Source organism: Esox lucius, chromosome 2 (assembly GCF_011004845.1).
Source record: "Esox lucius isolate fEsoLuc1 chromosome 2, fEsoLuc1.pri, whole genome shotgun sequence".
Classification (NCBI taxonomy): Eukaryota; Metazoa; Chordata; class Actinopteri; order Esociformes; family Esocidae; genus Esox; species Esox lucius.
In genome coordinates, this window is record NC_047570.1 from 17270307 (window position 1) to 17293766 (window position 23460).

At 43.4% G+C, this 23460-nt stretch overlaps 1 protein-coding gene across 3 annotated transcripts in view; it reads left to right on the forward strand.

The window, feature by feature from the left end:
- adam10a (ADAM metallopeptidase domain 10a) overlaps window positions 1-22919 on the forward strand; it is a 69260-nt gene extending 46341 nt beyond the window's left edge. For all 3 annotated transcript variants that reach the window (XM_013138492.4, XM_029125093.2, XM_029125095.2), the window contains 13 exons: window positions 1651-1809; window positions 7334-7434; window positions 8048-8194; window positions 10218-10310; window positions 10810-10993; window positions 15038-15201; window positions 15356-15539; window positions 15741-15891; window positions 16017-16200; window positions 16566-16674; window positions 16847-17064; window positions 17414-17540; window positions 19056-22919. In XM_013138492.4, coding sequence (XP_012993946.2) covers window positions 1651-1809; window positions 7334-7434; window positions 8048-8194; window positions 10218-10310; window positions 10810-10993; window positions 15038-15201; window positions 15356-15539; window positions 15741-15891; window positions 16017-16200; window positions 16566-16674; window positions 16847-17064; window positions 17414-17540; window positions 19056-19156 — 1922 coding nt within the window. In that variant the 3' untranslated portion in view covers window positions 19157-22919. The remainder of the gene's footprint in view (window positions 1-1650; window positions 1810-7333; window positions 7435-8047; window positions 8195-10217; window positions 10311-10809; window positions 10994-15037; window positions 15202-15355; window positions 15540-15740; window positions 15892-16016; window positions 16201-16565; window positions 16675-16846; window positions 17065-17413; window positions 17541-19055) is intronic.
- The last annotated feature ends 541 nt before the right edge of the window (window positions 22920-23460 follow it).

Sequence of the window (23460 nt, forward strand, 5' to 3'; positions counted from 1 at the left end):
TTCCTTCATTTAAAATCCAATGTGTTGGAGTACAGACACCAAACTGTCCAAATACTTACAGGCTGCAAATTATCTTCCATGTAAAGGGAGGGACCAATATGAAGTTCTAATTCTTAAAGCTAAACCTTGTAACTTTGTTACCTGAAAGCAATATCATATTTTCTTTAAAGCCATTTAAGATACTAATTTTTTTTCCCCTCATGAGTAAGGAGTATATGCACAATTTACAGAAATATGTAATAGTAGACCTCAGGTTTTGTTTTAGTGGTTTTACTAATATCAGTTTTATTGATACATTTTTTTTAAAGTGATTCAGAGTTATTTCATTACCTATTGTACATACTTTGCAAAACACAAAGGCCACAACAACTGCAACAAAACTTGACCCATTTTAGATTAGATAGCTTGGTCAAACAATTACATCATTGGTTGAACTCTCCCACTGCAAAATGTGAAAGGTTCAGCGGTGGAGCATAATTATGTCTGAAACAACTCTGATCACTCATAATTAGGGAAACCGAAGAAGGTACAGTGTCTAAGAATGGATTTCCCCCTTAACAAGTAAAATGGGGTCAAAGCCTACTTTATGTAGTGTAGAATTGCATTAAGTTAATTGCCTTCTGTTGAACTATTGCCCTCCAGAAGAAATATTGATTGCGATTGAAATTAGGTTAACAGAGGTATTCTTCAAGGATAAATTTGGCCTTTCATGTAAGAAGCCAATGAGGGATACATAGATATTTGCCAACTGTCCGTAATTCTTTACTTACATTAACCAGAGTCCCGGCTCTCATTAGAAGTACTTATTTGTCTTGTTTGAAGGTCAAAGAAAAGGAGCAAGATGAGTCTTTATAAAACAGACAGACAGTGTGATATAGTGCACCCCATCCTGACACTGCTGCTTCAAGTCATACTTGACCTTTGAAGTTATGCATATTCCCCCAATCAGCGAATGAGGGATGTCTACCATAAGCCCAATTAGAACTGCTATAGAAAGCAAGACACAGCGGGGGTTTATGCTTGTGTAATAAGTAGGGCTGAACTGTTGGTATCGGTTATGTCTTGTTGTTGAGGAGCTATCTGTGTGTCAGCACTAAGGTCTGCTAGTTCATTCGTGTGAACGTTTTGAGTGTGCTGATCTCACACGTTCAGCAGTCATAGTGGATTGCGTGAGGATTCACCCCCACGGATGTTCACATTTTGGTGTTATGATCTGGAATTAAAATAGACACACAACTCTTTGAAGCTACTTAATATTGTTACAACCGGAAACAACAAACTTCAATACTTTTTTTGATCTGGTTTTGGCAGTTTTGGCTTTGCGCTTTTTGGATTTAGTTCAATAAGTTATTTTTGTCACATCCTCATTCTGAAGGGGTTGTCTGTGTCAGCAAATTGGCTCAAATCCCATGCAACTAAGACTATTCTGTTTTTCATTTATCGGTATTAAAACAAAGATGATGGGTAATACTTTGTATAGATCATTGAAAGAAAATGAAATTAATTTCAGTTCCTGTTTGTAACTCTACAAAATGCTCAAAGGTCCTTGTGGGCTCATAACCCATACAATCCAGTTGAATTGTTTTCCCGCTGCAAAGCTGAGTTGACCACCTTCAGTTTAGCATCCTGACCCGAGTCTTTGTCCTCCAGGTGAAAAGGAAACACTCACCCACGGCTCGGTGGTGGACGGCAGGTTTGAAGGCTTTATCAAGACGCACCAAGGCATGTACTATGTGGAGCCCACTGAGCGGTACATCAGAGCCAAGGACGTGCCCTATCACTCCGTCATCTACCACGAGGGGGACATCCGTGAGTACACATCATTCACTGCTGTCATCTTCTCATTCACTGCTGTCCTCTTCTCTGGCTACCCTCGTTTATTCTTTCTGTTTAACACATGCAAAGAAGTGCATAGCTTTATTTATTTACTGAATAAAACAAGTTTAACAAATCTTTTTGTTCACTCTGGTGACCCTTTTTAATATAAAAAGTATTCCCAACCCATGTGGGGTGGGTATCGAAGATTATGGCGGACACAATAATGATAATAATAATAATAAAATACCTCTTTGGCTTTTGTTCCAAATAACACAGATAGATGCCCCTCATTGAAAGCGAGGATGGCTTGTTTTAACAGCAGCGGTTTCTGTGTCATTTGTTTTGAAAAGCATGAAATGAACTGAGTTGGCTCTAACGTTTCTGCCTCTCGATGCCATGGTGTGTTCTTTGTAATTACGCTTGTTGTTGTCATCCTCTGACAGTGGTGACTCATTTGTTCACACTTTACTCTCCCCACCTCTGCTACACCGCATGCCCTCTCTGTCACTGTGAACAGTAGGCTGTCACCTGTCACAGGTCAGGGTCCGTAGATAGGGACATCTAAAGGAGATTGGTTGCCAGAGACCTTTCTTGTAAGCAGAGGTATGTACAATGAAATTCTCTGGAGTGCATACTGAGCGGAGTGTGGGTCTCCAGTTCAAATGGAACTCCGGCAGTCCGAGGAGAGGCGTTAGCGTAGCACTGCCAGGCGTTAGCGTAGCCCTGATGACTGGTGCAGTCAAGATGAGACACTGACAGGCGTTAGCGTAGCCCTGATGACTGGTTCCGTAAAGAGGAGACACTGACAGGCGTTAGCGTAGCCCTGATGACTGGTTCAGTAAAGAGGAGACACTGACAGGCGTTAGCGTAGCCATGATGACTGGTTCAGTCAAGAGGAGACACTGCCAGGCGTTAGCGTAGCCCTGATGACTGGTTCAGTAAAGAGGAGACACTGACAGGCGTTAGCGTAGCCCTGATGACTGGTTCAGTAAAGAGGAGACACTGACAGGCGTTAGCGTAGCCATGATGACTGGTTCAGTCAAGAGGAGATGCCAGGAGCGCTGCCAGGAAGTGTATCTACTACCTTGGCAATGAGTTTTGGCAACAGCCTATCAGTCAGAGATATATCAGAGGTGTGGGTGGATTTCTATATATTAATCCTATCTGCTAGTTCAACATACAGTACTCCAGGATGTGTTCACATTATTCTTGCTGCACGCTGACTCCTTGCTGTACAAAGTGTTTGATATGTTTTGATATCAGATTAATGTTTCCTCATAATAATTTAGTCATTTATTTGTTGCATATTTAGCAAAATTCTTAGGGCAAACTTAACTAACATATAAAGGCAATATTCCATTGGTTGATGCCACATGAAGATAACTTCTTTCAGCTCAGTGTGAAATTCAGGTTTTAACAGTAGTTATTTAATTAAATCATCATTCTTGGGAATCAACTCATTTATGAGTCTCTTGTCACAGATATCCTTGTCTACTCTTGGATGTTATCAAAGACACATTTCAAATGCACTTCAAGCAAGTGTATTTTCTTGCTCAGTCTTCATTTTTTTTTTTTTAAATGACACTTTAGTTATAGCTAGCTCTCTGCCATTATTAACATTCCTTGAGGAAACCATTTTTCAATGATTTATTATTCACAAATGAAAGCTTGTGTTGGTGAGAGGGTAGAAGGACAAATGGTGAATAGGAACTATTTGCAAATGGATGGCAAATGGAATAAAAAGGAGTAACTGACTCTCGATGGCCTTTTAAATAGCATCTCAGGACATTCACTGCAGGCACAATGGAGTCCTTTCTGCCTACAATTGGACACATTGTCAGGCCAGAATGTATTGTTGTTTTGTTTGATGGCTCAGTACGTCCAGTACAGAGACATTCCTCCCCACTGACCACAGGGGTTGACTTGAGCCCTACTCGCTCGTCCTCCGACTCCTTGACCAGACTGACCACTAGTGGTGCTTCCTGGTGACAGTATGATCTGCAGACCAGAATGCAAATTAAGTGCAGTCAGTGGGTAGGACTGTAATTACTGACGGGTTTTAGAATTTTGTCCTGACTGATAGACAGTTGTTATAATTGAAATGATGTGCCAAAAAAATGGTGTATGTCTGACCAAACGTCAAAGACCACGTTCCTTAAGGCCACATAGCTGAAGGACTGTTTTACTGTACAGCACAGAGCTGAAGGACTGTTTTACTGTACAGCACAGAGCTGAAGGACTGTTTTACTGTACAGCACAGAGCTAAATGACTGTTTTACTGTACAGCACAGAGCTAAAGGACTGTTTTACTGTACAGCACAGAGCTGAAGGACTGTTTTACTGTACAGCACAGAGCTAAAGGACTGTTTTACTGTACAGCACAGAGCTGAAGGACTGTTTTACTGTACAGCACAGAGCTAAAGGACTGTTTTACTGTACAGCACAGAGCTGAAGGACTGTTTTACTGTACAGCACAGAGCTGAAGGACTGTTTTACTGTAGAGCACAGAGCTGAAGGACTGTTTTATTGTACAGCACAGAGCTAAAGGACTGTTTTACTGTACAGCACAGAGCTGAAGGACTGTTTTACTGTACAGCACAGAGCTAAAGGACTGTTTTACTGTACAGCACAGAGCTAAAGGACTGTTTTAACTGTACAGCACAGAGCTAAAGGACTGTTTTACTGTACAGCACAGAGCTGAAGGACTGTTTTACTATACAGCACAGAGCTAAAGGACTGTTTTACTGTACAGCACAGAGCTGAAGGACTGTTTTACTTTAGGCAACAGAGCTAAAGGACTGTTTTACTACTGTCCTCTAGTTGTTTGTTCAGATGGAGTGTGTCCTTGATAATTGAGACTGAGTTTGTGTTTTGTTACAAGGTGTTTATCTTCCCTTATTGGGGCTTATTCATTCCTCAGTTCAATGTGTGTTCAATATTACGTCCCCCAAGTGGCTGAGAGTGTATGTATGAATGTATGTATGTATGTGTGTGTGTGTGTCGGTCTGTCTGTGTCTTGTCTGTCTGTTGAATGCTGTATCTTGGGCAGGGAGCCCAAGATAAAAGGAGTTGACATTATTTGTGTTGCAATTGCTGGCAGAGTCCCGGCCAGTTAATTTGTGAGGCAGCCATTGCTCCCAGTCTCAACATAGGCCCCCAGGACTAAGCACTCACAAGAAATTCTGTAGAATCAATGCATGCATGGAATTATATGATCCCAAGTTATAGATGTGATTGCTTATCGGGGCTTGTCGGTACAGTCTGATGTCTGTCTGTTTTATAGTTACGCTGGGAACTTCTCGCAGACAAGTCTGAATTGATGTAGGATCAGACGCCATGTTTGAAGTCCTGTCAAAAGTATCTGGAGCAACTTGTTAACCAGGAAGGGGGGGCGATGGCTTTTGTCATCCTCACTCCTCATTAGTGAGAGAGGGACACACATACTCTGGACACACATACTGACGCTCCTCACCCTGCTTCTTCTGTTCCATAGCCTACTTGGCAGCTGCAACAGACCCGTCATGTTGGCTATGATCACTGCACCATTCCCCCGGCGCTGAGAGCCCCAACCCAGGGCACCGAGTGCCCCTCACTCTGCCAATACCCTAAGCCCCCCAGCCACTAAGGGGTTGTGTTTACCTCCTTGTGTCCCACGTGACTCCGGTCAGCGGTTTTCCCTGCCTATGTTAACTAACCAGGGCAAAGTAGAAGAGGGACTCCCTCTCTCAGAAGATCACAGGCAGTTTGCTCTGGATGTATGAAGTCTGGGGAAGAATGTGAAAGCCTGTGCTTGACTCATGCAGGTGTAATTGCTACTTGCATTAGCATTCATGCCTGCTGTGAGGGTAAAGAGTGTATGTTACAAAAAGCCATTAGGCAAGTTTCACATTTCCACAGGCTACTTTGGCTTTTTGCAGTGAGTTGTGTCCCTGTTCTATTGTTTTCCTTTAGGCCTGTGTTTCAGCTTATCTGTGTTGTCCTAGACATGGTGATCTCTGGCTTATTATTCTACAGTGGAGCTCTGTTAGATGATGAGCCTGTTTGCATGTTAATTGACTCATTTAGGAACACGATGACAGGGATGGGGCTTCTACAACTAACTGGCTGGTGGCTCATCAGTGGGTGACATCTTAGAGTGGAGTCAGATGAGATTAATTGGATTCCTTAATCAAAGCTGTGTTCCATTTCATTAAGAAATTGGCTCCATGCGCCTCCTTGATCTTTGCATCTGATTTCGGCAGATGCCTGAGAACAAACAGACCTCTTGCTGATCAGCATGTTAGCTTGGTTGTACCCAGATTTGTTGGTCTTCTGTGTGCCCTGAGGATGACCCCAGCTGCTTTCTGTGTGGTCCCACTGGAATGTTCCAGCATTCAGCCAGTACCCACACACAGGTTTTTCATAACCTGACCTTATATAAAATGGCGTCACAGACGAGGCTTCATCATTACCAAGGTTTGTCTACCCTGTACATTTTGGACTTAGTGGGAGACTCTATGGTACCTCTTTGATCCATATGCAACAACTGTATTGCCAAATTCTGTACATGAAAAACGTTCACACCATCTAATTGTTTTGCCTCAGGACATATTGAATCAGGTTGTTTTTTTTTTACCTTGAAAACAATTGTTTATTGACATTTAGCAGTTACTGTATATTAGACAACGGAAAACTTTCCCACTATTGTCACTAATTCCATTTTGCTTCAAGCTAATGGACATGCTAATACATATATTTTGATAATTAATGTGATTAACGGGTTAGGCTTGATGGCTAGGTTAGGCAGTATGAAAGTTAGGGAATGGTAAGGGTTTAGGACTGGGGCTAGCAAATATGGAACGACAGGGCTAGGTCCCCACAAGGATAGGAAAATAAGTCTGTTTAAAGAAAATATGATACTCAGACACCAGCTTTGGGTTAAACCGGGAGAACCACTAGTCTAAAGTAGTAGTGTCGATCCTTCTTTTCAGAGCCACTGTCAGAGTAAAGTATCGCAACTAGTCAGGGGAAGGTTATTTTGAATGAAGAGGGCTTTGTTATTCTCCAGGGCTGGAGGTGATGCCTGGGGTGAACGCATGATTATTCACATGAATTAGCATAGGAGGTCCGTGGGCTAGGCCTCATTCGTCTGGAAGCTGAGTGAGAGAATGTGAGACAGCGAGAGAAGAGAGGGTGAGAGCGAAGAGACTACTTCTGGATTAGGGAAATGGGTGCTGTCAGACAAGCCTGGTTATTAACCACAGCGGTCACCCTCCCTGTCCACCTAATGACTGCTGCCATGTAATAGGTCTGCTGTACGTGAACACATCTCCCAACACCCCTTCAGCACAATAGGGGTCTTGCAGCTAGTGAAGAAAGGTGTGTTTTAGAGGACCTTTCACATTAGACAGACCGTATGCATAATATTCATTTACCTGGCTTTCTATTTTTCCCCTCTAAACATGTAGCTGGCTGACAGTATTACAGGTAATGTTGGGCTCTTGCTGATGTGTTTCCCTCCCTCCGGCTCTCTCAGATTACCCTCATAAGTATGGCTCAGAGGGGGGCTGTGCTGACCACTCTGTGTTTGAACGGATGAGGAAGTACCAGGCCTCGGCTGTGGAGGAGCCTCTGAAGGTGAGCTGATTGCACCCAGCCATGGACCTGCCCTACAGCCACGCAGGCCTTACCACAAAAGGACAGCCGAATACACAATGGTCCTGGATCACTCTGCTAGCATACACCGATCCATCTGGATAGTCTTTATTATGTTCAATAAACCACAGTGATGCAAAGCCTTTTTTAAATTACAAAGTTGTTATAACATTGGTATTATCAGTTTCCATTTATTTTTTGTATCCATGTAAATTCCACAGTGTCTTTCTGCCCTATTGTAAAATAACATAGAGCACGATTATCATGAAGAGAACCATTTTGGATGTGTAACAACAGTCAGGTTCCTGTTATTGTTCCTGTGTTCCTATCCCACTTTACTGTGCGCTGTTTCGGTGTTGTCAGAGGAGTTCTCCTCAGGAGAGGAGTTAGACCAGGTAGACTTCTCTCTGCTCCTTCCAGATGTCTGGCCCCTCTTCCTCCAGTAGTAGTACTGGCTCTGTTTGTTATCCCTCTTATTTCTGTTCATCCCTGCTGTCCTTGTCCATCTTCCCTCTCGCCATTGGCTCTCCATCACATCCATCTCTCCGTCCTCATTGTTTAAGGGTAGTTGTTGATGTGGTTGTTGTGTTTGCAGGAGGAAGACCGCTCCCGTGGATACGGTCCTGTGGTCCTGAGGAAGAAGAGAGCAGCCCAGATAGAGAAGAACACCTGCCAGCTCTTTATCCAGACGGACCACCTCTTCTTTAAGTTCTATGGCAGCAGAGAGGCTGTCATTGCACAGGTATTCTGAGTACACACACACACAGTGTGTCATTGAGTAGGGGAAAACCAGGGCCGGTCTCTTAATTCTGGCAGAAATAGATTAAAAACAGAATAGTGTTTGACAGTGGGCCTGATGAGTTTTTGTTGGCTGCTTACACCTGGCCAGCCAAGCAGGGTGGGGTTCTTCCACCTGTCTGGGTTCTGTAGTATAAAATGGCAACAGTAAAGATGGAATGTCCCATGAATGACCGCCGTTTTTCTAATTTAGTCTTCATTTTAAAAATCCTGTGTAATACCAGATTTCCAGGGTGTACTGTGATACAGGCTTGGTTGATTTGATGGACTGTACAGTGATACAGGTTTGGTTGATTTGATGGACTGTACAGTGATACAGGCTTGGTTGATTTGATGGACTGTACAATGTTACTGGTTTGGTTGATTTGATGGACTGTACAGTGATACAGGCTTGGTTGATTTGATGGACTGTACAGTGAAACAGGTTTGGTTGATTTGATGGACTGTACAGTGATACAGGCTTGGTTGATTTGATGGACTGTACAATGTTACTGGTTTGGTTGATTTGATGGACTGTACAGTGTTACAGGTTTGGTTGATTTGATGGACTGTACAGTGATACAGGCTTGGTTGATTTGATGGACTGTACAGTGATACAGGCTTAGTTGATTTGATGGACGGGTATGATGGGCATTGAATGAAAGTCAGCGGTCCAGCTATACAAAGTCGCAATATACACCGATCAGCCATAACATTATGACCTCTGACAGATGAAGTGAATAACACTGTTAATCTAGTAATCATGGCACCTGTCAGTGGGTGGGATATATTAGCTAGCAAGTAAATATTTTGTCCTCAAAGTTGATGTGTTAGAAGCAGGAAAAGTAGGCAAGCATAAGGATCTGAGCGATTTTGACAAGGGGCAAATTGCGACAGCTAGGCAATTTGGGTCAGAGCATCTCCAAAACTTAAGTCCTTGTGGTGTGCAGTTTGGACTACTATCAAAAGTAGTCTAAGGAAGCAAAAGCTGTGAACTGGCAACAGGTTCATGGGTGGCCAAGGTTCGTTGATGCACGTGGGGAGCGAAGGCTGGCCTGTGCGTTCCGATCCAACAGATGAGCTACTGTAGTTCAAATTGCTGAAAAATGCTGGTACTGATAGAAAGGTGTCAGAACACACCTGGGGCTAAGTAGCCGCTGACCAGTCAGGGTGCCCATGCTCACCCCTGTGACCACTGCCGAAACCACTGCAATGGGCACGTGAGCATCAGAACTGGACCACGGAGCAATGGAAGAAGGTGTCCTGGTCCGGTGAATCACATTTCCTTTTACATCACGTGGATGGCTGGGTCTGTGTGCGTCACTTACCTGGAGAACACATGGCACCAGGATGCACTATGGGGAGAAGGCAAGCCGGTGGAGGCAGTGTGATGCTTTGTGCAATGTTCTGCTGGGAAACCTTGGGTCCTGCCATTCATGTGGATGTTACTTTGACATGTAACACCTACCTAAGCATTGTTGCAGGAATGGTTTGAGGAACACAACAATGAGTTCAAGGTGTTGACTTGGCCTCCGAATTCCCCAGATCTCAATCTGATTGAGCATCTGTGGGATGTGCTTGAAGTTGCGTGGCCCCACCTCGCAACTTACAGGACTTAAAGGATCTGCTGCTAATGTCTTGGTGCCAGATACCACAGAACACCTTCAGAGATATAGTGGAGTCCATGTCTCGACGGGTCAGGGCTGTTTTGGTCGCAAAAGGGGGACCTACGCAATATTATGCAGGGGGTCATAATGTTATGGCTGATCGGTTTATGTAGGTGTTGACATACCATTCAGAATGAGTATGTTGGGAATCAGGTTGAGGAAGGCTCCAATTGAAGAGCACAAATTTTTTTCCCCGTTGTTTCATGCATTACATTCAGCTTTTGTTAGGTCTTTAATACCATGCTGTTATTTAGCTGATGTTCCATCTGTGCAGCTGTTCCACAGTTCTCATAATCTAATGGAGACTGTTTTATCCTCCAGATCTCCAGCCATGTAAAGGCCATCGACTCTATCTATCAGAGGACTGACTTTCAGGGCATCCGGAACATCAGCTTCATGGTCAAGAGGATCCGGGTGAGTTTGTGTGTAGTAGGAAACAATTTTGGTGTGTCTGCCGTGTGCGTGTCTGCCATGTGCGTGCTAGCTGGGTGTTTTCAAATTTGAATTAGGGGTTAAGTATAGGCATTAAGGTTTAGGAGTTTAGTTATTTTTAATGGTTCTACATTGCCAGTCCTCACCGCGTGCGCATGTGCCTGCATTACTGTAGTATGTGTCTCTGTCAGAAACTTTCTGCTCCTCACATGTAATGAATCAAATGAAAAATCTGGCAAAGTAAATGTATTTCAAGAATAAGCTTTAACAGACTTGCAGTTAAATTAAGGCTTAGAATTATGGTTAAGATTAGAAATTCAGGGTTAGGTTGACAAATTAAAATTAGATTTAGAGTTTGGGTAGTTTTGGGGTTAGGGTTTGTTTTAGGGTTAGGGTAATCTCTTGCCAGTCCTCACATAAATATCAAAACCGTTGTGTGTAGTTACTGACCCCTGACTGGTCCATTCCTCTTTATTGCCAGATAAACACCACCAGTGATGAAAGAGATATAACCAACCCGTTCCGCTTTCCTAACATTGGGGTGGAGAAATTCCTGGAACTCAACTCCGAGCAGAACCATGATGACTACTGCTTGGCCTACGTGTTCAGCGACAGGGACTTTGATGATGGGGTGCTTGGCCTGGCCTGGGTCGGTGCTCCTGCAGGTACCCACTCATAACCCTCCTACTGAGTAGGACAGTAAAATATTTTTTGTTACGTTATTAACAGATTACGTTTAGAAAGTTAAGCTTTACCAGAATGATGGAAAGAGGGAAGTATGGAGAGAAACTTTCCATGATCCAAACCATACCACTAAATCTGTGAAATGGTTTGGCGGTACTGTTATGGCTTGGGCGTGTACAGTGGATATAAAAAGTCTACACACCCCTGTTAAAATGCCAGGTTCTTGTGATGTAAAAGAATGCCACGTCAAAGATGTGCCACGCTAATAGACTCCTACCCAAAAAATTGAGTGCTGTAATAAAATCGAAAGGTGCTTCAACAAAGTATTAGTTTAAGGGTGTGCACACTTATGCAACCAGGTTATTGTAATGTTTGTTTTTGTTTTTCAATTGAATTGTTCACATTATAGGTCACATTCAAAGTGGAAAAAGTTCTGACATGATTTATCTTTGTCTTATTCTTCTACATCACAAAAACCTGGCATTTAACAGGGGTGTGTAGACTTTTTATATCCACTGTATATCTGCCACTGGAACTGGCTCACTGGTCTTCATGGATGTTACTCCTGATGGTAGCAGTAGAATGGATACGGAGTTGTAAATGAATCCTCTGCTCAGATACAAGCAAATGCCTCTGAACTCACTGTCATAGCTACCAAGGAGTTTTTCTGGGTGAAAATGTGAAGTCTATCACCGTGGCCAAGTCAGTCACCCGATCTGAATCCAATTGAGCATGACTTTCACATGCTGAAGACAAACATGTACGAGGTACAAAAGCCCTAAAACAAGCAGGAATGGAACATAGCTACAGTTCAGGCCGGGCAGAGAATGACCAAGGAGGGTGCCCTAAGTCTGGTGATCAGGGCCCCCTGAAACGATATGTGCCTGGGCCCCCTCACCTATAGATGCCATTGATATAATTAGAATTAGTGAATCATAAACCTTTACCCGTGTTAGCTACAGCCCTGCTGGTGATGTCAGTCTCGCAGATTTCAATAAAAAATTGCATGCACAGGTTATGCAAGCAAGCTCTTAAAATGACATATTTTTTTAATGTATTTCTGTCCAACAGTAGAAAAAATTAATTGTCGGTATCCAAATGATTTTTGGAGTACAATCCAAGTCACCCAAATGTTCAGTGGTCTGTGAGAGCCTCCTTGGCTGCAGTCTTTCTGATGGGCGGAGGAGAGGAAGCGAAGGATATGCTGCGGACTGATGTTTATCAGACCACTCAATGAACATCAGTGTGTCCATTAACCCAGCACACACCCCTCTGATAGGCCACTCCATCTCAGACACCGCAATGTTCCACCTCTTCACTCCTTGCTTTTTCTCTCTCTCGTTCTACCAGAATGTCTGTAATTTAATTTCAAAGGCCACGGTGTGGCATTTTAAATGCATTCTCAATTTGTTGAGTATTTTTGTAGTTCTTGCATGCTCAGCACTTTTCTGTGATATCTGCCTTCACCGTCCCTGGGTGTTTTTCAAAACATCTGCATTGTCTAAACTACGTTCCCTCAAGCGCAGAGGATACATACATGTAGTTCTTAAGGCATACTATTTTATTGGGAAAGCAGGCTTTCTCGTGTTGGATTTAGAGTGCATGGGAGTGAATTACAGAGAAAATACAAGCTGTGCATGTCAATAGCACATTATAAAGCAAGCCTGTTCCTCACATCTATGCAGTGCAATGCTGCTAAATTGACTTTCCATAAATAGTTAGCGCTTTTTTACATCTAGGATTGTGAAATGGATAGTATATATTTTGTCTTGATAAGTTTGACTGGCAGTGCCGATAGGATGTGTAGGATAGTGCTTATAATAGAGCAGTGCATGAATGTGATACCAAATTTTTCACTACTTCATTTGTAATTTTATTGCTGGCTATCACTGTTATATCTCAGACAGTTTAATAGATTATTTCAAACATAATTTGCATAATTAGTGAGTGCCTTAGTCACTTTAATCAAATTAGACCTAGCACAAATTGAGTGTGTCATTTGAAGGGATTGGATCCCTGTGTTCACTATGCTAAGGTAGATATAAAACAAATTGGTCTGTTTGGCTATATTGTTTAAAGCAATAGTGGCTAAACTGATGATATATCGCATAGGCAGTCTGGAAAAACTGGAGAAATTCAGATTTTAAGAGGGGCTGCTGTTATGTAGCTAAAAAGTACAGTACTTTCATAAATGGCTTGAGTTAATTAGTTAAACATCCTCACATTTGTGAGCTTGCATAACAAAATAAGTTAGCTGTGCTAAGCCCAGGTATAATGGATGCCATAGGACATCAGTGCTATTCCCAAGAAACAAAATCAAATTCCCAAGGGCTGAGATATGGTTAATAAGCTAACATGACAAATACAAATGTTGATTAAAGATTTTTGTCACCATTCAGTTGGCATACGCTATGCAGTCTTTGTAAAATGATTTGTGGCACTCGCTACACTTCATGCCATTTATCCCTTTATGATTTTGACTGTACACATACAATGTGAAACAGTCCATGGAGATGTTCACACGATATTTCTCCAGCTTGCAACATTCTCTGATCTCGCAGCCGGTCAGTCAGTCAGTCAGTAGTACTGCGATGACAGGAAATATCAATGAGGCAGCTGCAGAGCAGGGAAATGACTCTCAAACAGACGCGAACACACACACAGTAGTACAGGCACATCAGTGCTAGCTGCAGTGAATGGGACAACCCAGAGCTCTACGGCACCTGGGACAACCCAGAGCTCTGTGGTGCAGGCTGAAAACAGTCCTGGTTAGAGCAATTCTCTTCCAGGAATTAATACAGACAAATTAGCAATGTTTTAAGCGAACTGAATTGATCTGGGTCGGTAGAGCTGAAGAAGAACAGGGTGAGCGTGCTCGACTATAGATTTCCCTTAGAATGCTGGAGTGGTGTGGACATGGTAACAACCACCACTAGAGACGCCACTCAAGCCTGTGTAATAGGCTGCTTATTGGCTTTGATTCATTACCACACTCATAAGTGCCTTAAATGAAGACATGTCCCTCATGCAAACTCACGCATGTCTGTAGTGTAAAGTGCTTTGCTTTAATGTTCGTGTGCTTAAAAGCTGTTGTGGTCCTGTTTAGCACCCTGTTGGCCCCCATACACATTGTGTTGAAGTCAGTGACTCTTTCCTCCTTGTTTCTGCACTACCGCATTTGAAGTGTACAACCTCACCTTACTCAGTCCAGGCACATGTTTTAAATCTAGATCGCTGCTACTTTATTGGTAGGGTTTCCTTTAAGTGCTGTCAAACCCCCGCAGCTTATTCAGAATGCTGCTTTCCGTCTGGTCTTCAACCTTCTCCTACGTCATCCCGCTCCTCCACCCATTCCACGTGCGTCCAGGTGAACTTCACATGCACTCCCAGGCCGTGGTTCTTCCTTACGGAGCAGCATGGGAACCTGTCCTCACTACCTCAAGGCTATGTTCAAACCATACGTCCTTGCTGGAGCCCTTCATTCTGCTCCCCAGCTGGTACTTCACGGAAGGACAGCTTCCAGTCCAAATGGTGGGACCAGCTTCTGCTTGAAGCTAAGACGGTAGATTCCCTGGTGGAGAATTCTGAAAACCTGCCCTTTTTAAAGCCTTTCTAAAAGAGTTGGTGTTCTCGTGTGGAGCTGCGCCCTTCAACTCCCCTGCTGTGTCTGAGCTGTCACATTTCCCCTGCGGTCGTATTCAGCACCACCTGGCCGTTCTGTGCTCCTTTTCCTGCTGCTGTCTGTCTTCTCTACCCTGCTGGTCACTGAGCCCGCATGCCCTCTGTTCCCCTACAAAGACTTGTGCCTTTTTACTCCTGACAGAACATTTGTTTTTATTTAGTCTGATAAGCGCCTCACGGTCACTTTTTAAAGTGTAAAAATATGGCCACGGAATATGTCCTTATATAGTCCTGTGGTTTAATTTGTGGTAGACAATGCTCCTCTGTGGTGGGTTGTGTATGATGAGGTTGATCAGGTGAAGTACGGTATGTGATGATGATTTTTTTTTTTGCTGTGTCCTCAGGGAGTTCAGGGGGTATATGTGAAAAGAATAAGCTGTACTCAGATGGCAAGAAGAAGTCTCTGAACACAGGAATCATCACCGTGCAGAACTATGCCTCCCATGTTCCCCCCAAGGTCTCCCATATCACATTTGCCCATGAGGTGGGACACAACTTCGGCTCCCCGGTGAGTATTCCGGCCGGGTCTGACTCTGGCCTGGTCTAAACAGTTGTAGGATTTACAATGGCAGGTAATTAAAGTCCCAGTAGATAGGAATGTCCCCTGGGAAGCGGGGAGGTCGATGCTCATTCCCTTCGTTGTCTTCCCTCTGGTTTGACAGCATGACTCGGGGTCGGAGTGCACCCCGGGAGAGTCAAAGGCCCCGGAGAACAAGGAGCGGGGTAACTACATCATGTATGCCCGCGCCACGTCAGGCGACAAGCAGAACAACAACCGATTCTCCATCTGCAGTATCCGAAATATCAGCCAGGTTCTGGAGAAGAAGAGGGGCAGCTGCTTTGTGGGTAAGGCGTGCATATGTGTGTGTGTGTGTGTGTGTGTGTGTGTGTGCAAGCGCGCATGAGCACGTTTGAATGAACATCCAAGTACAGTACCAGTCAAAGGTTTGGACACCCGTTCACTTAATGTAAGTGTGTCCAAGCCTTTGATTGGTACCAAATGTGTGTTCATGTTGCCTCTCATCAGTCCCTCCTGTCTGTGTACAGAGTCTGGCCAGCCTATCTGTGGCAACGGTCTGGTGGAGGCAGGGGAGCAGTGTGACTGTGGTTATAGCGACCAGTGTAAAGATGAGTGCTGCTTCAACGCCAATGAGCCTGATGGCAAGAAGTGCACACTCAAGCCTAACAAAATCTGCAGGTCAGTGGCCAGCACACTCAAGCCTTCAAAAGTGGCCAGTAATGAACAACACCATGTTGGGGTTTCCTGTTCAGTATTTAGGCTGTGTTTTTGTTCTGCTGATGTGGGTATGTCTGTGTTTTCAGTCCCAGCCAGGGTCCCTGCTGCACATTTGACTGCGCCTTCAAGGGCCCTAGTGAAAAATGTAGAGAGGTGTCGGATTGTGCTGAACAGGGCATGTGTAATGGGAACACTGCCCAGTGTCCTTCATCACAACCAAAAGCCAACTTCACCACTTGCCATGGAGAGACACAAGTCTGCATTAACGGGGTATGGTCTCGCTGTCTTTGTGTCTCGCTGTCTTTGTGTCTCGCTGTCTTTGTGTCTCGCTGTCTTTGTGTCTCGCTGTCTTTGTGTCTCGCTGTCTTTGTGTCTCGCTGTCTTTGTGTCTCGCTGTCTTTGTGTCTCGCTGTCTTTGTGTCTCGCTGTCTTTGTGTCTCGCTGTCTTTGTGTCTCAATGTCTTTGTGTCTCAATGTCTTTGTGTCTCAATGTCTTTGTGTCTCAATGTCTTCGCGTCTCGATGTCTTCGCGTCTCACTGTTGTTTGGCCTCAATATTTTGCTGCCCCACTGTATTGACTAATTGAGCATAGCTGACATTTCAGCCTTGTGTTTCCTTCTCTGTTTGTCTGACAGGGCTGTTCAGGTTCAATTTGTGAGAAATATAATCTGGAGGTTTGTACCTGTGCTAGCACTGATGAGAAAGATGACACAGATCTGTGCTATGTTTGTTGTCAGGAGAAAAGTAAGTTCCTTTTATTTACCTTTAACCATTATCATTGGATCATTCTGGTCTATAGCTCCCATTACAACATATATGTTAAACTACGACACCCTGCAAATATTACTGGGCCAGTTAGCATGTCCTGAAGCAATGACCCGACAGTTGGGTTTTATGTCTCTCACCCACCGCCCAGTGAAACCTGACACCTGCAGCAGCACGGGCTCCGAAAAGTGGATCAAATTCTTCGACAAGAAGATCACCCTGCAGCCTGGCTCCCCCTGCAATGACTTCAAGGGCTACTGCGATGTGTTTATGAGGTGTCGGCTCGTGGACGCAGACGGCCCCCTGGCCAGGCTAAAAAAGGCCATCTTCAACCCGGAGCTTTACGAGAACATTGCGGAGTGGATCGTGGTTAGTGTCCCCGGCCCAGCCAAAGCCCTCCTCGTCCCACTGCAGCACTTATCTTGTTTAGGATTAGGGTGGATTAACATTTCTGGAATTCTCTGGTGGTATAGTCGGTGGTTTGGAGGTTTATTCCCTCGTGATTTTGGAAATCCTCCATGGAGGATATCAGGGAAAACAGCCTTCAAAATAGTGCTACAATATTAGTACACGCTAATGCTTAAAATATTGGCATTAAAATGTAAATGTTGTAGGAACTGAGTGGGCAGTATTTTTAGCAACTCTCTTCATAACACGTTCTTACCATTTGAATACTATATAAATGTTATGCTTGGTTTAATCTGTGTTTGTGTTCCAGGCCCACTGGTGGGCAGTGCTGCTGATGGGCATCGCTCTCATCATGCTGATGGCAGGCTTCATCAAGATCTGCAGTGTTCACACACCCAGCAGCAATCCCAAACTGCCCCCGCCCAAGCCACTGCCAGGTGGGTGCCCCAATGCTTCACTGGAGACAAGGGGAGACAAAAGCGGGGTCCCATGTGCTTTATTCCCATGGAATAAAGACCTAGTTTGTTCATTTCACAAAATTGTTTGTGTGTATGTGTTTGTTTTCCGGTGTTGAGGACCGTGTGTTCGTGTTGAGGACGGTGTGTTCGTGTTGAGGACGGTGTGTTCGTGTTGAGGACGGTGTGTTCGTGTTGAGGACGGTGTGTTCGTGTTGAGGTGTTGAGGATGGTGTGTTCGTGTTGAGGACGGTGTGTTCGTGTTGTGGTGTTGAGGACGGTGTGTTCGTGTTGAGGACGGTGTGTTCGTGTTGAGGACGGTGTGTTCGTGTTGAGGACGGTGTGTTTGTGTTGAGGACGGTGTGTTCGTGTTGTGGTGTTGAGGACAGTGTGTTCGTGTTGTGGTGTTGAGGACAGTGTGTTCTTGTTGTGGTGTTGAGGACAGTGTGTTCTTGTTGTGGTGTTGAGGACAGTGTGTTCTTGTTGTGGTGTTGAGGACAGTGTGTTCTTGTTGTGGTGTTGAGGACAGTGTGTTCTTGTTAAGGTGTTGAGGACGGTGTGTTCGTGTTGAGGATGGTGTGTTCGTGTTGAGGACGGTGTGTTCGTGTTGAGGACGGTGTGTTCGTGTTGTGGTGTTGAGGACAGTGTGTTCTTGTTAAGGTGTTGAGGACGGTGTGTTCTTGTTAAGGTGTTGAGGACGGTGTGTTCGTGTTGAGGACGGTGTGTTCGTGTTGAGGACGGTGTGTTCGTGTTGTGGTATTGAGGATGGTATGTTCGTGTTGTGGTGATGAGGACGGTGTGTTCGTGTTGTGGTGATGAGGACAGTGGTGTTCATGTTGAGGTGTTGAGGACAGTGTGTTCGTGTTGAGGAAGGTGTGTTCGTGTTGTGGTGATGAGGAAGGTGTGTTCGTGTTGTGGTGATGAGGACGGTTGTGTTCATGTTGAGGTGTTGAGGACGGTGTGTTCGTGTTGAGGACGGTGTGTTCGTGTTGTGGTGATGAGGATGGTATGTTTGTGTTGAGGACGGTGTTCGTGTTGTGGTATTGAGGATGGTATGTTCGTGTTGAGGACAGTGTGTTCATGTTGTGGTGTTGAGGATGTTGTGTTCGTGTTGAGGACGGTGTGTTCGGGGTGAGGACGGTGTGTTCGTGTTGAGGACGGTGTGTTCGTGTTGAGGACGGTGTGTTCGGGTTGAGGACGGTGTGTTCGTGTTGTGGTGATGAGGACGGTGTGTTCGTGTTGTGGTGATGAGGACGGTTGTGTTCATGTTGAGGTGATGAGGACGGTGTGTTCGTGTTGTGGTGATGAGGACGGTGTGTTCGTGTTGTGGTGATGATGACTGTTGTGTTCGTGTTGAGGTGATGAGGACGGTGTGTTCGTGTTGTGGTGATGAGGACGGTATGTTCGTGTTGAGGACGGCGTGTTCGTGTTGTTGTGATGAGGACTGTGTGTTCGTGATGTGGTGATGAGGACGGTGTGTTCATGTGCCTCATGCAGGTACGCTGAAGAGAAGGAGACAGCAGCAAAACAGCCAGCAGCAGCAGCGCCTCCAACGGCAGCCCAGAGAGGCCTGTCAGATGGGCCAATTGAGACGCTGAGACGCTGGGCCCCTCTGTGCCTTGGTTCTTCATAGTGCCTACAGTCAGAACCCTTCACTCCAAAGAGTTACCTGCACCGATCATTGCAAACACCCATCTGCAAAACTAAAACGAGCTAAACTGATTTCAGTAGACAAAACAGACCAGACCTAACGGACTCAACACCACTGCTCTGAGAGACAGACAAGCTGTCATTCACACAGCTACACAAGGAAAATGTTGAGATCTCTCGGCAAAGACGGGATAGGAAATCACTTATTTCTGTTGTATGGTCTTTTTTTCTTCCAAATTTATTTTTTTACTGGCATTGTGGTCATGCAGCATCTCTCCTCCTGTAGGCTTCCTTTCTTTCCATCTAGTTTTCCTTTCTGAAGTGCTGCCCTCATGAGCAGGAAAACAGGACTGCAGGTGACATGGGTTTTGCTGCCAATCAAGGCCAGGAAGTGAGACCTTGTAGCAGAAGAGACTAATTTGCCAATGTAATTTAAATTGTTTTAAATGAAAACAGGATGAGAAAAAAACATGCAGGCTTTTATTTCTGAAGCGTAAATGTTCTTTCTGTAATTGTACAGATTTTGCTATAGATTTTCTTTAACTATTGAAATTGAATTGTTTTCCTGCTGTCGTATTAACATTAGTTGCTGTTTAATTCACTCTCTCAGGATTAATAAAACTACAAACAGATGTAGGGGGATTGGTGAGATGACTGAGTATGGAGGTCCTGTACAGCGTTCCTCTGAATCGGCGGTTTAAGACTCCTGCTCCTCTATCTGCACTGATACCAGTTGGGCTGAATCAGTCTGGGTCACATTTAGTAGCTGCTGTGGGGTGGATCTGAACAGACTCAGTTATCAGAACATGGGTGGAATGGCAACAAATAGATCTGAATAATATGAAAGCTTGTCACAGAGGCGTAGAGGCTGCTGTGATATTTAGGTTTGATATTGTGTTATATCATTGGGCTAGTCATAAAGTGTCATTCTGTCAGGGTTGCTTGTAGCGCCGCGGTATGGGAATGTGACTGGGTCGAGGAGGAGCTTTTTAATAATTTCCTTAATTGTATTACATATTCTCTTCAGCAATTCTTTCCTACTCAATTCGCACTGGTGTCAATCAATCTCTGAACAACCACTAAATACAGCAGATGAACTATTCCCATCATTCCACATAAGAGATTAGGACAGTGCTTTAGCATACAAGGCTGCCGGGGGGGGGTGGCTGGTTCTACACCTCAAGACTCCGCCAGGGTCTGTCTGGGGCAATGTAACAGATTATCACAGCCACTGCAATGTGCTGGTTTGTACTTGTCCCTTCTTTGTTCAAATGCAACTTTGTTTGACCGCAAAAGTGGTTACCTAAATTAAATGCAGTTTTAACACTAGAAAGGCCAAGTGAGTCATTTTGACTCCACCTTCAACAGTTAAACATCTCCCTGACATTTAGGTCGTAGTCTCCTCCATTCCTGACATTTTCTAAACATTTATGTTCTAATTTAGTTTCTACAACCATAGTTAGTTTTTTTCCCAGGTTGCCAAACATTTTCTTTTTTCTGATCCTCCTACATAGTCACATGCAGGTAATGCATTTGGATTTCTGTATAGTATACAGAGTAGAGCAGATGTTGAGGTTTACAAACCATTGACAAATTGCTTTCAAACTGAAGTCAAGATCACTATTTCAAATATCGGTCTGTTTATAGACACAATATATATTTTATATTTTAATTGTAATCATACACAATACCTTCCTAAATACAACCAAATAATTATTTTTAACAGTTTTAGACTAAATAAAATGACTCCTCATTGGCGTGAAGGAGAGACAAATGATGTCTGGCCTTTCTAGTGTGAAGTGCAACACCCATAGTAATATTTGAATGCCCTGTTGTATACCCATTTGAACCCAACTTCAGGGATCTTGTGTACTAATGGCATGCATTACGAGTATGATGAATGGTTAGCCAGATGAAGAACCTGGATGGCTTTAATGTGATTCTTGTTTTTGATTCTTTCTTATTTTTCAGATTTTATCAGTACTGATATTTGTATTTGTGGAATTGTATTGACCAAGTCCAACATTCTCTTTTCATGGCTTAATGTCTGAGTATCCAGCTATGTCAAGCTGCTACATGTGCAATGATATTGAAAAGGCTACCAGTTACCTGTCACTTTTCTCTCTTTTGCAACCATTTTCTTGAAAGAGAATTTCACTTGGCAACTTTTTTGTTAGGTTTTTAAAAGTAGTCCATAGCAAGGAGGAACTGATTTAGTTTTCTTTTAACAGCCATTACAAATGTCAGATACATTTCAGCCTCGCTAGCTTAAAATCACTGGAGGTTATAGGGGAATGTGAGCATGTTCTTTTGTTCATGGCTAAATCACCTTTTAGTGACATAATATACAACAAATATGAGTGGATCTTTGGTGATTTGGATAAAACACATATTTTTAAACAGGCTAACAGCTCTCATTGTCTGGTGCTCAAGTTAGGTGAAGTATGTATTGAGTGTTTAAAGAACTGAAACATGGATGACAGTTTCTCCTAGCCCATTAACTATTGTCAGAATGTTGAGTCGTCTAACAGCAAGTTGAAATTCTCCTTTCATTTCATGTTTGTCCTAGTCTGTGGATAGTGTGAAGACAAACAATGTGCCTATATGGAGTGGTCAGATTTTCTGAGTCCATAGCCGCTCCACCATCCGTCTGGAGGTCCATGGGGTTTGTATTGCATACCCCTCAAGGACAAACGCATCATTCAGAAGGCCGGATGTCCAAAGAGCCTGTATCAATTTGGTGGGCTGAAGTCTCTGGAGGCATGAGGAGACTGATTGCAAAAGTCAACGTTGATTTCTGTGGTCTTTCAGAAGGTCAGCTTGACTAGGGAGAGGACATGGAATTAATGTATGGTCCTGTTTGCATTCCTGCCTTTGTGTGGCAGGTGTTGAAAACATTCCCAAACCTGTTACCAAGGTCTCAAATATTTCCCTGAATGAACAGACTAATACCCGAAGGTTGTGAGGAAACCCAGAAGTCCTTAGACTTTAATTTGTTTATCCCATATGAATGCTATGGGACCATTGATATGTCTGGCTCATTAGGACCCATTATGCCTTATCAGGTCGTCCCTAGCCAGTAGAGCAGAACTAATGACAAGCTGGCCTCTTCACATACCATTGCCTTCATTGTTTCTTCCCAAAACTGGTACATGAAAAAATTCAGATGTATATACATGTAGCCACATACAATATCAAAACTTGCAAAATTTAAATTAATCATTCCTTTAATCTTAAATGTATTTATTTCTTTCCTTCTGTTTGGTGCTGGTGGAAATGGGTTTGTGCTGGATAATAAAAGATTGTTTCTCATTGCATTTGCCATTAGTAATGGTCTTTGGGGTGTGATCATCTTAATTCTTTGGTATGATAATATGTGGGTGTATGGGTGAGGCACCTGGGATTTGCTTTTCTGTGTTTTGTCTTGCTAAAATAAATTGAGAAAAAGTGCACTGAAATGTAAGTGATGTAAACCAAGAAAATCCAGACTGGAAAACATTTCTGCTGAATTCTGAATTCTGCTGTTTGATTTTAATGTTTGCTGTGTTTTATACAGTATCTTCAGATGTCTTTGATTACATTTTTTCTTCTTGGTTCTGTTATCCATTCTATTCACTTTGAAGATTTTTACTAAATTTGCAAAAGGTATTCTGCCAAGTATTTAATTTTAAGTACTTGAAATGCATTAATAAAAATAGACTTGATCAAAAATGACTGGAAAATCATGTCAGAAAAATCATTACATAGTAGATTTGTTCTTTGTCACTTACATGGATGAGCCAGATGGAAGGCAAACTAAGTTTTGGACATTTAGTACCCGAGAGGTTAATCTCTAGGTTGTTTCCTTGCACCTAATAACATAATGAAAGTTATTTTTAAACAGTTTTCTGTATCATGCACAACCCCAAGGTGGACAGTTTCTCTGTGTTGGCTCTAGTGAATTCATAGTCCTGGCTTCTCTTGTACTTTGTCAGTACTGAGAGCAGACAATATTGCGTGCAGCAGCTCTATTCCGATCTTCACAATGATGTCTATTAACTAGTATTAATCAATATTTCCACAACACCAGTTGTGCAATGAAATGTCCAATTATGTCCCTGACTTATATCTTGCCCTGCAATAAATTGAATGCTAAGTAGTACTTCTTCAGCATTAAATAGATTCCACAAATTGATTTCTTTTTTGTTTTATCACATATCCTCTGCCATGCAACTCCTTTGAAAAGTTTACAAATGTATCTTCAGTGTGATGC